This window comes from Pungitius pungitius, chromosome 11, assembly GCF_949316345.1.
Source record: "Pungitius pungitius chromosome 11, fPunPun2.1, whole genome shotgun sequence".
Taxonomy (NCBI): domain Eukaryota; kingdom Metazoa; phylum Chordata; class Actinopteri; order Perciformes; family Gasterosteidae; genus Pungitius; species Pungitius pungitius.
The window spans coordinates 9,679,551-9,693,313 of NC_084910.1; the positions used below are offsets into that span (position 1 = coordinate 9,679,551).

At 41.2% G+C, this 13,763-nt stretch overlaps 2 protein-coding genes across 2 annotated transcripts in view; one reads left to right on the forward strand and one right to left on the reverse strand.

Annotated features, from left to right (window-relative positions):
- The first annotated feature begins 46 nt into the window (after positions 1 to 46).
- mrpl13 (mitochondrial ribosomal protein L13) lies at positions 47 to 8,448 on the forward strand. The gene is made up of 8 exons (XM_037452892.2): positions 47 to 192; positions 1,233 to 1,356; positions 1,646 to 1,739; positions 2,195 to 2,255; positions 4,376 to 4,462; positions 5,069 to 5,190; positions 7,994 to 8,051; positions 8,156 to 8,448. Exons 1-7 carry the CDS (start codon positions 166 to 168, stop codon positions 8,016 to 8,018), a joined length of 540 nt encoding a protein of 179 aa, XP_037308789.1. The 5' UTR covers positions 47 to 165; the 3' UTR covers positions 8,019 to 8,051; positions 8,156 to 8,448.
- A 4-nt stretch (positions 8,449 to 8,452) lies between these two features.
- The window catches only part of LOC119197005 (collagen alpha-1(XIV) chain), a 68,705-nt gene continuing 63,394 nt past the window's right edge, over positions 8,453 to 13,763 (reverse strand). Inside the window, exons 37-39 of the mRNA XM_062565402.1 lie at positions 13,572 to 13,649; positions 12,435 to 12,590; positions 8,453 to 10,927 (exon numbers count right to left, since the gene is read on the reverse strand). Of these exons, the coding sequence (XP_062421386.1) occupies positions 10,899 to 10,927; positions 12,435 to 12,590; positions 13,572 to 13,649 (263 nt within the window). The 3' untranslated portion in view covers positions 8,453 to 10,898. The remainder of the gene's footprint in view (positions 10,928 to 12,434; positions 12,591 to 13,571; positions 13,650 to 13,763) is intronic.

A 13,763-nucleotide genomic window follows, 5' to 3' on the forward strand; every position in this document is an offset into this window, starting at 1 on the left:
TGAATTAGTAGTACTTCTCGCTACAGAAGCTAAATATGGAATGACCATTAGCATAGGAACACTAATGTCTCAACTATTGTTTCAACCGAGATAAAGTAATGAACGGACCGCCTCTCATGAGCTGGGGTCATATGATTTCGATGATGTGCTGGTAGTTTCATAGAAATGTCAAGTTTCTCCAGATCTGCCCAGGTAATCGTACAGATTACATATTCAGATTCATATGTGTGTTTGTATGTTGTGAAGGCATACATATAAAGCTAGCTGGCTTACGTTTGCTAACAACCAACATGCAAGTATGTGAATATTGTAACGGCTAACGTTAGCTACTAACGTTAATTCACCTGTGAATTGTGTGAATTGTCACGTTTGTATAACCCAACGCAGTTATTTTGCAAGAAGTGCAATAACCAAATGTTTTGTCAGCTTCGGTAAACGTTCATTTAGCAACGTTAGCTCTAAAATGACCTTAACATGCTTACGTTAAATTACTTTAAAGGCGCAATGGGGCTGTTTGATCCTACTATCCATTCAGGACGAACATCACAGTGATGCCATGTTGCATATGAAGTTAGTTCGTGCATCAATGATGAAAAAATAGTTAAAACGGATCTATGGGCTTCAGGTGCTTTATATTTTTTAGGGAAGGGGAGAATATTTGCACTGAGTAGGTGGATTAGGTTAGAAAACGTTATTTATCCTCAATGGGAAAACTCATTTGCCACCAAAAAAACTGTACAGACCCATAAAAATGGACAGAGCACAATAGACAAGGAACACGTGACATGAAATAAACAAGACCAAAGAGGCTTATAGAACATGATCAACATGTTCAGCATCTTTCTGATGGTTATGATGTGGCTGAAGCAGAACATCAAACTTCGAGCTTTATCATAAACAATGTTCCAATGTCTAAAATACCTCTTGAGTAGGGATGACTGAGGACAAACCGGTGTATCCTCTGTGGAAGTCTTTTTTTTTTTTACCTGCAAGAAATTTAAAAAGTGTGACGCGCTCTTCTAACATAACTTAATATATATCTTTTTTCTCTTTGAATGTAGGGTCAAACCAATTGAACTCCTATACGAGACATGATTTGGAAACAGTTGCTGGCAAAATATATGTATATCTATGTCTGAGCTGAAGCTTTGTTGTTTTGTCTCGCACCAACAAACATGTGCTGGTCCCATGCACGTTCATTCAACAGATTCTTTGTTTCATTTGTCTTTCAGCAATGGGCGACCTTCGCTCGTTCCTGGTTCCTGATCGATGCCAGACAGCAGCCCCCCGGGAAGATCGCGACCATGTGTTCTGTTAGATTGCAGGGGAAACACAAGCCTATCTACCATGCACTAAGTAAGTGGAAGCACACACACTACATAAAGTAGTATTTAGCTGTCGGACATAGGCGTAACCTTTACGCTATGCATAGAATACTGTTCTTTCAATAAAGAATCCAATCACCCTTTGTTTGAGCTTGTTGTGGAATAGAATGGCCACATGGTGTCAGTAGAGTGTAAGCTTGATGAATATTTAGCTTCCCTTTAACAGCTATGCCTGTCCCTGTGTTGAATTAAAAGTATTAATTTTTATACTTTTACTCATACTATCCGTAGAATGAGATGTTTTCTGAACTTTTTCCCAGGTGACTGTGGTGACCATGTAGTAGTTATAAACACCAAACACATAGCTTTCTCTGGAAACAAATGGGAGCAGAAAGTCTACTCATCACACACAGGGTAGGTGCAGACTTTTATGTGAACACATTATACTTCACTTGGCCCATCCATTTTTCTTGTGTTTCCACTGAGTGCCACTCAGAAAGAAAATGGAGTTCCTCTGCATAGTTTTTTTATGCATTAGGGTTGGTTAGTATTTCTCGAAGCTTTTTGATGCTCGAATTTACCATGACTGCTAAAAAGCATTAAAAATGTACTATTGTCTTCTACAAGTGGCCAATTAGATTTTTTTGTTGTAAAGAGAAAAACATTTTGAAGAGGTGCACATTTAAAAACCGATTCATATTCAATTTATTTATAAAAAACAAAAATTAGAACATATTATTCATGGTATATGTATATGAATGGTATATGTTTACCATTTTTATTCATCAAGTGCTACAGCTCAATGGCCTCCTTGAATCTCATACAAGTTGGTAGAGACAAGGACTGACAGGTTTTTCTTTTCTTTACAGCTATCCAGGTGGGTTCAAACAGGTCACAGCTGCACAGCTGCACCAAAAAGATCCAAAATCTGTAAGTGTCATCAATCAATATTCTCAACTTTATTCGTATATTTATTTATATACCACTGCCACATTCGGTGCACCATGGGTTACTCATATTCTCTTTGTATGATTTAGCCCACATTCCTTGAGATTATTCTCATTTCTTTGTCTGCCACATGCTGTGTAGAGGAGGTGTTTTGTGTTTAGACATTATCACTCGGTACATGCAGCTCATGCATATTAATGTGAAGTGCAGCAAACAGGGATACACAGTGAATTTACACTGGTGGTGATTGGTGCATTCCCAAACAATATATAGAAGAATGTCAGTTCAAGGACAACTGCTGGTTATGTTGCATTTCGAAAGCAAAGTGTCTTTGTTACGAGAGAGAGAGAGAGAGAAACAGCCAGGATCTATCCATCTTCAAGCCGCTTATCCTGCACTCAGGGTCGCGGGGGGGCTGGAGTCCATCCCAGCCAACTTTGGGCGAGAGACGGGGTACACCCTGGATTGGTCGCCAGCCAATCACAGGGCAACACATAGACAAACAACCTTTCACACTCACATCCAGACACCTACGGGCAATTTAGAGTTCCCAATCAACCTAATCCCCAGAGCATGGCTTTGGACTGTGGGAGGGAGCCGGAGTACCTGGAGAGAACCCACACAGACACGGGGAGAACATGCAGACACAGGGTGAACATGCAGACTCCACACAGAAAGGCCACTGGGTGGAGTTGACAGGCGACAGTGCTAATCACCACACCACTATGCCGCCCTGCCTAAAGGATAGATGTGGTTAATTTGTGTACGGTATTTGTAATTTTAACAAATGACATGATCACCTAAAGAGTATAACGCCAAAGAGCTCTACTAAATCTATGACTTGGTTATCTGTCATCTGTTCCTTTGTTACAATGATAATGGGAACTGTAGTTTACTTTAAGTTGATTCAGTGGCCTCTAGTTCCCAATGGCTTTTTCCATTTGATTTTCGTTTATTAAAATAAAACAGGTAGCAGAACCAATCATACAATGATTGACTTTTTTGTAGAGCATGTCGAAGAGCACCTGTGTGCCAACTTTCAAGTTGATCGGACACCGGGGGCGGAAACTGGCATAGTGCGGTCTTTAAAATTTCTAGAGACATTTCTTCATACCCAAAAATTATCCAACAGTCCAGATATCCATGCCAAATGTATCAACTTTTTGAATATGATAAAGGCCCCAAAAAGGCCCGCGGTTTGTGAGAATAATAATAACTCCAGGTGCCGGCGGCCATGTGTCGGGTCCTTCGGGGGCCGGCCGGAACAGTGACCGGGCTTCGGGCTCTCGGGGAGGGGGGGGTTGGCCGGAGCGGCGGCAGCCAGTCGGGAGTCGTTGGTGGCTGCGGCCCAGCGCGGAAGTCCATGCACAGGGGAAGACACGACAAGGCAGAAAGTGAAGTTACCCAGGAACACAAGAGACATGAAACTACAAAATAAAACAGGTAGCAGAACCAATCATACAATGATTGACTTTTTTGTAGAGCATGTCGAAGAGCACCTGTGTGCCAACTTTCAAGTTGATCGGACCAGGCAGGACCAGAACCAAACCGTGACATTGGCAGCATAATAACATTTTCATTATACTGACACTCAATTTTCAACAGGATACATTTCCAAAATGAACATCACTCTAGAAAGCATGAGTGCAACCAGCATCAGTAACGTCTAACGCAAAGCTATAAACAAACCGCTCACATGAGCGTGATTATACACGTGACGTGAATAATAAAGTTTCTAATCTGTAGTAAAACCAGAAGGGACATTTGAGTCCTGCCAGTAACCACAGACGTGTGTTCTGATAGTGGGTTAGTTAACATGAAGATCAGAGGATTGGTGAGGGAGGAACAGAATTGGACTGATCAATGATTTGGCAGCGCAGCCTCAGTCCATCATCTCGCTCCAACCTTTCTGTCCAATATCTCAGTCTTGTAACTCTCTCCAAATCAAATTTACATTTGTGCGACCAGCCTCGTAATGAGAAACACCGTAAAACAAATATTAGAAAACATGTGAAAAAGTATGTGATGGTTGCTATTGGCACGTCTATTTGTATTGTGTCAGAAGTGAGTGAAAGGTCTTCCAATGTGCTTCTTCTCACCAGATTGTAAAGTTAGCGGTTTACGGCATGCTGCCAAGGAATCTCGCACGTCGCACGATGATGCAGCGGTTACACATCTTTCCCGATGACGTAAGTCCAGTTTTGTGCCTCTATGTGCTATTTTGCTCTTTGTGGAAAAAAAGAAAATGATGATAATTTAGATTTTGTACCTGTACATGTTTCCATGTACCTGCGAGCCCTTGGTAGCATTCAGTTGTGTTTTTGGATGACGTTGCTGTGAGCCACAACAATTGACCCACATCACAGCTTCTAACAAAACTGAAATGAAAAAGCGCTCGACAGGCTGTTAATTGACCTGGGCGGCCTACCCAAATATTAAACAGATTTAATTTGTATCCATGCGAGAGAACACTACGAGATTGTGTTTACTTGTAATGTACTACGTGAAGTGAGGGAAGTTGGATCCCTGTGGGTTTTTTTTGATCCAGGCTTAATATCCACCATCACCTCCGTTAATTACAAACAGATGGGCCTCCTGAGCCTTGTGAATGTCTGCAGTCACATTTATAATTCAGAGCCGTTCCAGTTGCTTGCTTGCTTGTTTCTGAAAGCAGAACAGCACCTTTTTCTCTGTGTTGATGTCCTTTCAATGTCCTTACTTTTCCCTCAAATTTCTCATCCTGCTCACATTTTCATACAACATTTCAAAGTCCTTGTCTGCCCACTCCTCACTAGGAGCTGCCAGAAGACATCCGGGCCAACCTGACAGAGGAGCTGCAGCAGCCCAGAGAAATCCCCAGGAAACTAAGCGAGTACACGCAGGAGGAGATCGACGCCTTCCCCAGGCTGTGGACACCGTATGCGCGCGCACACACACACACACACACACACACACACACACACACACACACACACACACACACACACACACACACACACACACACACACACACACACACACACACACACACACACACACACACACACACACACACACACACACACACTAGAATGAAGCCAGTACCTGTCTATAATTGCAGTGCATATTAACTATAATGCAGATGGGAGGAGATGAGTGTGTTACACATTATTCTAATTCAAGTAGCTAAAAAAAGTTTCAGTTATTTAGTTCTTCCTTTGCACCATAATGAGTAACAAACAAACGTTTTGTTTTTGTACTAATGTGGAATAGCCAAAGGAGGGCGATGTTGATCTAAATACTTTGTAGTTTGTACTTCTGCACACATACCACCCAGCCTTTAAGTCTTACAATACTGTTAGTTTACACACTTTTCGTCATTTGTAATAATTCAGTTAATCATGCTGGAATATCTGTCAACACCTAAAAGCAACAAAATGGTGCACTTGACTTAACTTTGGAGCGACATTGTATTAATGAGTACAAGGGTATTTTAAACTAAACTTTCCCTGGTCAGACCTTATCTGCAGTTGACAATGCAGGTGATTTGATACTTTTTCAGCAACACATTGTCTTGCTACAAAATGTCTGTAATCTTTAAAAACCTTTTTTTGTGGAAAGTTACACATGTTAAGATGCAACGGTTTTCATCATAACTACAAAAACAGATGTGGCTGTGGTGTTAATGGCGGTCGGCGTGCGATGATGCACAGAGAACAAACACTGGCTATAGGACAAGCAGGTTAAAAACCTGCATGGTGCTGGGTGGATGGATGGTGCTGCTCCTGTGTGATTAGTTGTCGTCCATACAGTTCTAGTACCTAAATACATGGCTCTTTTTCCCCTATTTTTTATTTACTGAACATAAAAAATTTTGTGGCGTTGCTTTGTGCTCTGAAGGTTGCATACTGGAGTGTTGCATGACATCTGAAAGCTTTTTAAATTGAGGCCCTCGTACTTTGTGTTATAATCAAATGGCACAACACTAGAAGGAAACGCCACATAACAGACCCTATCTGCAGTTATACTGTTTAACAGACACTCTATCTCAAAGGCTTCAGGTTTGTCTTTTCTCAGTTAGCTCAAGATTTGAATATAAATGAAAAATGTCACTAACACGCTGGGAAAGGCGACGGATTTTCTACCACTTGCATACAACTTTCCTCTGTGCGCCGTTAGAGAGCATCTGTTTTTTGGCATAATCGTATTCATGACTTTTTGAGTGAAGTATTTTCTGTCTCAAGATTGGGCTGACATCGTGACCCCTCGTTGGCCGATCAGGATAATTTCCCCCGTTGCCTTTCTCCGGCTTCATCTGTAGTCAACATCATTCTGACCAGTCTGTCCTCCTCCTGCTCAGCGCTAACGCCCATCCAGCCATGTGTCTCGTAGTGTTTCATCCAGGTCAGGGCTGGTCATTGTTGAGCAGTGACTGAACACTCAAGTCTACTGCTTGTCTATTTTTTGACTGCTCCGACCTTGTTGTGAATAAGATGAAGTGATAGATGGAGAGAGATTTACAACTCGATGGTTTACTGCCGTCAATAAACTTTGATAAATAATGCACATGCAGTTTTATTTTGCATGTTTGAATTGCTATCACAATTAATTCTACGCTTGAAATTATAATTCTCATTATTTAGGCAAAATATTCTGATAAAACTATTGTCACTGCAATGAAGTCCTGTCACCAGTACTCACGGTATTTCAAAACAGGAGAATGAAAAGAACTGATTTTTTAGGACATCAGTTACCTTTGACAAACCAGGAACTGCAGGAACAAGTTGTTGCCTCTAAATAAATGGTTCCAATTAAAACTGGGCAGCGTGTGATGAAGACTATCCAAAGCAACGTGGACGTTGACATCTTTTCCCAAAACAATGCCATTGTTTAATCTTTCTAAATATTTTATTGCAATGATGTGAAACACAAAATGTCTTCCACCTTTTATTGTATTGAGGTGACGGCACAAATCTTCATGGCTAGTTACTGCAGGAAGTGCAGAAGATGTTTTATTACGGGTTGATTGATCCTTTAAAGCTACAAACAGTACTTCTCCACAATGCTGATATCCCTCTGGATTGTGTGTGTGTGTGGAACAGCATGTCTACATTACATTCTGCACTGCTGTCAGTGTGTGTGTGATAAATGAGCCACTTCTTTTTGTTTACTAGCCCAATCTTCTCAGGCCCGTCACCATGTGATCACCAAGGTCAAGCTAATCCGGGTTTATTTAAGAGATGGGCCTTAGCCTAGTTAATATTCACTCCCAGTCTGTCTTATTCATTTTACTGATCAAATATGTGTGTGCGCCTTTGTGTGTGTTGAGGTCATCGAGGGCGATTCAATTGTTACCTTTTATTAAACACATACTTAATATTCTTTCAGAACACCTTGGAGGAAAAAGATTAGTACACACACACACACTGTTCAGTTACAGAAAATTGACAACATAAACATCCTGCTAGAGCTGATAGCAGAGCTTTTACAATTGATAACATTTCTCTATTTTGTATCAAAACCAATGCAGCAGGTTCTGATAATATCTGTCGGCTGCAATCTCAGCGCAAAATGAAAGGGAAAAAAACACTGAGGATGCCGTGCCGGGTTTCATTTAAAAAAAAGAAAATAAACCCCAGATAAGATCTGCGTGGTTTCTCATCTGTCACTTTCGCTCCATGTTTTTTCTCGTAATTGTTTTTTATTCCCATTCCCCATACCAATGTGTTTTCTTTCCCTAGACCTGAAGACTACAAGATGAAATGAAAGCAAGCTTTTCCAACATGACCGAAACTTTGGGTAATCCTTTTTTTGTATTGTAGTTGTGATAATTAAAAATCAGAGGTCCTTCATAAGATTTGCATTGAGATGTTATTAGTTTTTAAAAAAATCTTCTGTTTCAGCTAAAACGTTTGGAAAGGATTTAAAGCTGGACTGGACGGGAAGGCAGGACTCATAACCTAGATGCCAGTATAATGACAGTCAACCTGAAATAGTCACAATGAGACAACAAGTGGCTCAGCGCCGATCAGACAAAATCTGATTGTGTTTTTCCTTCTGGGTATACAACCATGAAATGATCAGATCTGGCCCATGAAAATCTGGTAAAGCAGATCCTGCTATTGGTTTTATAATGTGAAAGAAAAAATGTATTGTGCAAGTTGTAAAATAGGCTAATAAACAATTTAATAAACCAGCTGTTGTCATGTTTTTTCATAAACTTTGTAAATTGTTTAACATTTTAACAGAGTAACGTTCAACAAATGATCTAAAACACATTTTATAGTTTTAATACAGATTTATTGGTTATAAAAGCAAACAAAATAAATAAGTTCATATTGTACTAAGGGGCGTTGTGGCGAGACATTTCTTATTAAATTTGTTGAAGCTTGACAATTTTTAAATGCAAAGTAGACCCGGGCCAGCTCACAGCTTAACTTCCAGCTACTTTAGTGCTTGTTTTCTGCAGTGCAGGAGGGGGGGCGCTAACCCTCGAGGTTCAGTCCTTGTTGGTTTCACTGAGAAGCAGCTGAGGGATTTTCATAATAACTGGATTCAAGTCTCATTCCAGCAAGAAGTCAGAGGTCAACCAGTGACTAGACAGCTTCCACAGTGAGCAGGCCCAACTTTGCATGAAAACAATAAAATCGAAACATAAGGGGGAAACAAGAAATTCGTCTAAATAAGCATTAAAACAAAGAACACCTTGTCCATCTTTGCACTCAAGCCAACTGAAGGAAACATTGCAGCACAAAGTCGGATGCAAGCTAGAATTATTTTCTGAATGAAAAAAAGTAATACATTTGATTGTGTTGCACAGTGTTACGGTAAAATTAGACATGACAGAAATGTGATGCTTCTACGCTACATTTGGGGGGATCAAGTCCAGTAATAAGAAGAATCAAACAATATTTTACAAAAAAACCCACTTCAAAAACATTTTGTTATTCGTTTACACTGAAATACTGACTGCATCGTGATTTATCGTTATAAAAAGCAGCCTGTACAAGTATTACCAGCTCAACATCCGCCATTCAAATTGTATAATTATCTAGCATGTAACATAAATCCAAAACAAGATGCATGTGTCCAGTTACACACCCAATGTTTGGCTCAAAGGAGACATGCAGCTTCGCACAAAGGGGCAGTCCTGGAATCAGCTGTGAGGTGGAAAAAACTGATCTTTACATTACGACTGGACGATGCTAACATAGATCAGGCACTTCTCAGACACCCCTTTTACAGAGTCATTGTACAAGTCCACAGAGCTATTTACATTGTTTCAGCAAGTTGAGAAAACCACTGGATGCACAAGGGGGGGGGCTCACCAAACCACAGTTCCAGATTGGGGACGATGTGTGCGTGCATGTCAGTGTCTGATGTGTTTCCATGTATGGTTATCAGTGTGTACATTGTGGCGTGCGGGGCTCAAGCACTTAAGGCGTGTCCATAATTCCTCTAAAGTCCTCTCCTCATTCACACAACAAAGCCACGTGAAAACCTCCTGGCGATGCCCGGCGACCTCACCTCCGTGTCCTCGGAGTGGCTGGGGCTTGAGTGGTAACCATTGTGGCCGTGAGCCAGTTGGGAAGGTTGTTGGGGGTAGTACTGAGGGGGGTAACCGCGGTAATAGGGGTCCTGCTCTTCCTCCTCCTCCTCCTCATCCTCTCCTCCATTGTCGTAAGCCACTGCAGCAGGGTTGTGCGGCTGATTGTAGGGCTGCACGCCGCCGTGAGGAAGGGGTTGGACTGAGGTTGTAGGAATATTTAGATTCATTTTGAGTGAATGTTTCCAGATCACCGGAGCTGACATAAAACCACTACCACCACCACAGGGACAGTTGGAAAGGTGACATTGGCACTAGAACCAACTTGAATGCTACCACTGTTTATTTATTTGATTCCAAAAGTTTACGTTAATGAGGAAGTGGGGTTAATGAAATGGAAGGAAGTCTGGTTTCAACACTATATTGTCCCCAAAACAATCACATCTGGGTGACATTAGGGGAAAACCTTTCCCCGGTCTACAATACATGAGATGGACTGACAGTTGTTGTTCAGTAATGAATGCACCAGATTAGCATCAAAGCAATTCATCCCTATTAAGCTGATCCATCAGTAACTGCAGCAGCAAACCATTGTGTACGCTAGTGTTTGTTGACAGATGCCACAGAGATCAGTGGTGGTGATCATTGCAGCAGCTTGATGGGGTTTTGTTTGGTCTTGGGGGAAGGAAAGCAAATCCGTTTTTGTCTCACAGACTGTCAAATGATGAAGAAGCCAGATTAACAATTAAATTCTATCAAGAATGTTAACTGATGATGGAAATGAATCCAGTGTCTATTCATGGCAATGAATCACAGTACATTGTTGGCACAAAGACTGAAAGTGGATGAAAACACAGATTGCTTGTTGGATTAGTTGCCTTATAAAATCCAGATCATTTTGCAAAAGAATCAGCAAAAATGAATAAGGAAATTGTTTTCTGGAGAATCAAAATGTGGAATTAGAGGTTAAACAGAATTAATGAACCATTAGAAATATGGAGGACATAAAGGAATAATGTATCAATTCTTCTTAGTTTGTAGTCATATGTGAAGGGCACAGAGTGGAGGAAGGTGAGGAGAGGATGGTCGAAGGATGTTCCTCAGTAATCATTCCCATAGTCCTGTTGAACTTCAGTCAGGAAGAGAAAGAGACAGAGGGAAGGGGACACAGGAGAAATAAGAGAAATAAGATTTTACACCTCATACGAGCAGGAAAACCCAACAACACCAAAGAGTTAAACCTCTGAGTCCCCACTAACAAAGAGTTAAACCTCTGAGTCCCCACTAACAAAACAAAGAGTTAAACCTCTGAGTCCCCACTTACATACCGAAGAGTTAAACCTCTGAGTCCCCACTAACAAAACAAAGAGTTAAACCTCTGAGTCCCCACTAACAAAACAAAGAGTTAAACCTCTGAGTCCCCACTAACAAAACAAAGAGTTAAACCTCTGAGTCCCCACTAACAAAACAAAGAGTTAAACCTCTGAGTCCCCACTAACAAAACAATGAGTTAAACCTCTGAATCCCCACTAACAAAACAATGAGTTAAACCTCTGAATCCCCACTAACATACCAAAGAGTTAAACCTCTGAGTCCCACTAACAAAGAGTAAAACCTCTGAGTCTCCACTAACAAAGAGTTAAACCTCTGAGTCCCCACTAACAAAGAGTTAAACCTCTGAGTCTCCACTAACAAAGAGTTAAACCTCTGAGTCCCCACTAACAAAGAGTTAAACCTCTGAGTCTCCACTAACAAAGAGTTAAACCTCTGAGTTTCCACTAACAAAGAGTTAAACCTCTGAGAAAGTTTATTTTGTGATCAAATAAACTTTGAGACTTAATGTCACATTTTTGGAAAAATATATATAAAATGTAACATACTATACTATGACATTTTATGAAGTTTTATATTTTATACATTTACATTTTCAAAATAAGAGTGCTATATAATTTATATAACATCTTACTGAGCCCTGGTTAAACGAAGGACTAAATGTTTACTCTGATGCGACGCAACTCATAAAGTGCGCGGAGGACACAGCGGTGGTGAGGCTCCTCAGGGAGGACAAGCAGCTGGCTTACAGTGAGAAGACGAAACATCTACGAGCAGTAAACCCTGCACGGAATGGTTGGGACAGCTGAGAAGACCATTGAAACCTCCCTCCGATCCATCCAGGATATTACAAACATCCGCTGCTGGAACAACAACGTGGCAGCGCTATGCTGTGATCACACTACACACTTTTGGCCTTTGTTAGACTGTGAAATTGGCCTCAAGAAAGAGGGAAAGAGGGGACGACAAGCAGCAAAAAGCAGCGGGGTTGATTTCCAACCCGGGATGCTCAATACTAACTCAGTACCTGCACTCAGCAGTTACTTTAACGGGTCGGCTACGGGCCATCCCACCACGTATCATGACTTCACAGACTAGGACTTTGTTTTACCACATTACTGTAATGTGACCTTTTCATACTAACCTATGCCTTTGAAAACTATATTTTCTTAATTTTTACTGGAAGATATTAAAGTCAATGCTCAGTTTCAAAATAACATACTGGCACAGATTAAGTCTAAAGAAATGATAACGACGGTTTTGGGGAAAATCTTTTGTCAAAATCCATGTCAAATAGTGCTTACCTCCGACGTTGTACCCCAGACAGGAGTTCTGGTCACAGTACCCTGGCGGGCCGGCGGCTCCGGGGGCCCCTGGATTCCCCGACCTCCCCGGTGTTCCAGGGTTACCAGGCCGCCCGGGGGGGCCCTGGCTGCCTGTCCGTCCCTCGCCTGGCAGGCCTGAGGATGGAGGATAAGGTGTTAAAGACGGGCAAATGCATTAAATCAATGAATATTCGTTAAAACGACTCTGCCAGTGTGACGCCAGGTGAGAGGGCACAACAAGAGAGGTAAGAAAAACGAACTAAAATCGTGCCAGGCTAAATCCTGTCACTGTCACATCGCCTCTTCAATCTCCGCTAAATCCCCCTCTCATGGCAGAAAAGACGTGATTGTCCATTCTGGATGAGGCAGATAATAGTTGTCCTGAGGGCAGAAGTAGAAATTACAGTTTCTATCCAGAGGCTTCTGCTTTCTTTTTACACAAGAGAAAGTGCTTCATCAGGACTCACTTCACCAGTCAGAAGAAATATGAAATCAATATTTTGAGGGCAGTTTCATTTGCCAAGAGCTAAAATTGTTATCCCACAAATGTTCCAGAAAAGCACTGGGAAGAGACAGAGATGGAGAGCTTTGCCCCTTCTACATTTCTCTCAGAGAACATTTCCCTTCTCATATATTGAAGTTTTATAATTCATTCAGCAGTTATCTGACAACAGAAAAGTTTGCGGGGCTTGTTCTGTGAGTATTGATCACAGAGTAAACAGTGAATCTCATCACTGACATATTTTCATAATACAAACCACCAAACTTCACACTGGGAAGTCAATACAGCAAATTCACTCTCCGAAACGTCTGCTTGCTTCTCTCAGATAGAGATCCAACAGAATAAAGAATACATTGGGTATGTGTGCAATTATATTGTTTCAATATATAAAATATTTTTGCTTTTGGTTTACAGAGGGTACACAATGGAAAATAAATCTTTATTTTGTAGCTCCAGCTTGCTTGCAGTCTGAAAACATCACAAAGAAATAATAATACTGTTAATCTACCTCACTTTGAATCTGCTACTGAGCCTCCAAATTATATTTGAGCAACAAGCCGATTCAGTTGGCTTTTCAATGCTCACAACTGTGAATTGGTTTGTGAGTATCTTACCTGGAGGTCCAGATTGTCCTCTGGGTCCCTGACTTCCAATTCCTGGGCTCCCTCTCTCTCCCTTCTCTCCCAAAAGACCTGGAAGCACACCGTTCAAAGAGATGCACATTTAACTCAAATCCACATCTTATCTTTGCCCTTTTAGGTGCATACACAGGTCCATGGTCATTTATTAAGGGCTTAGTTACATGC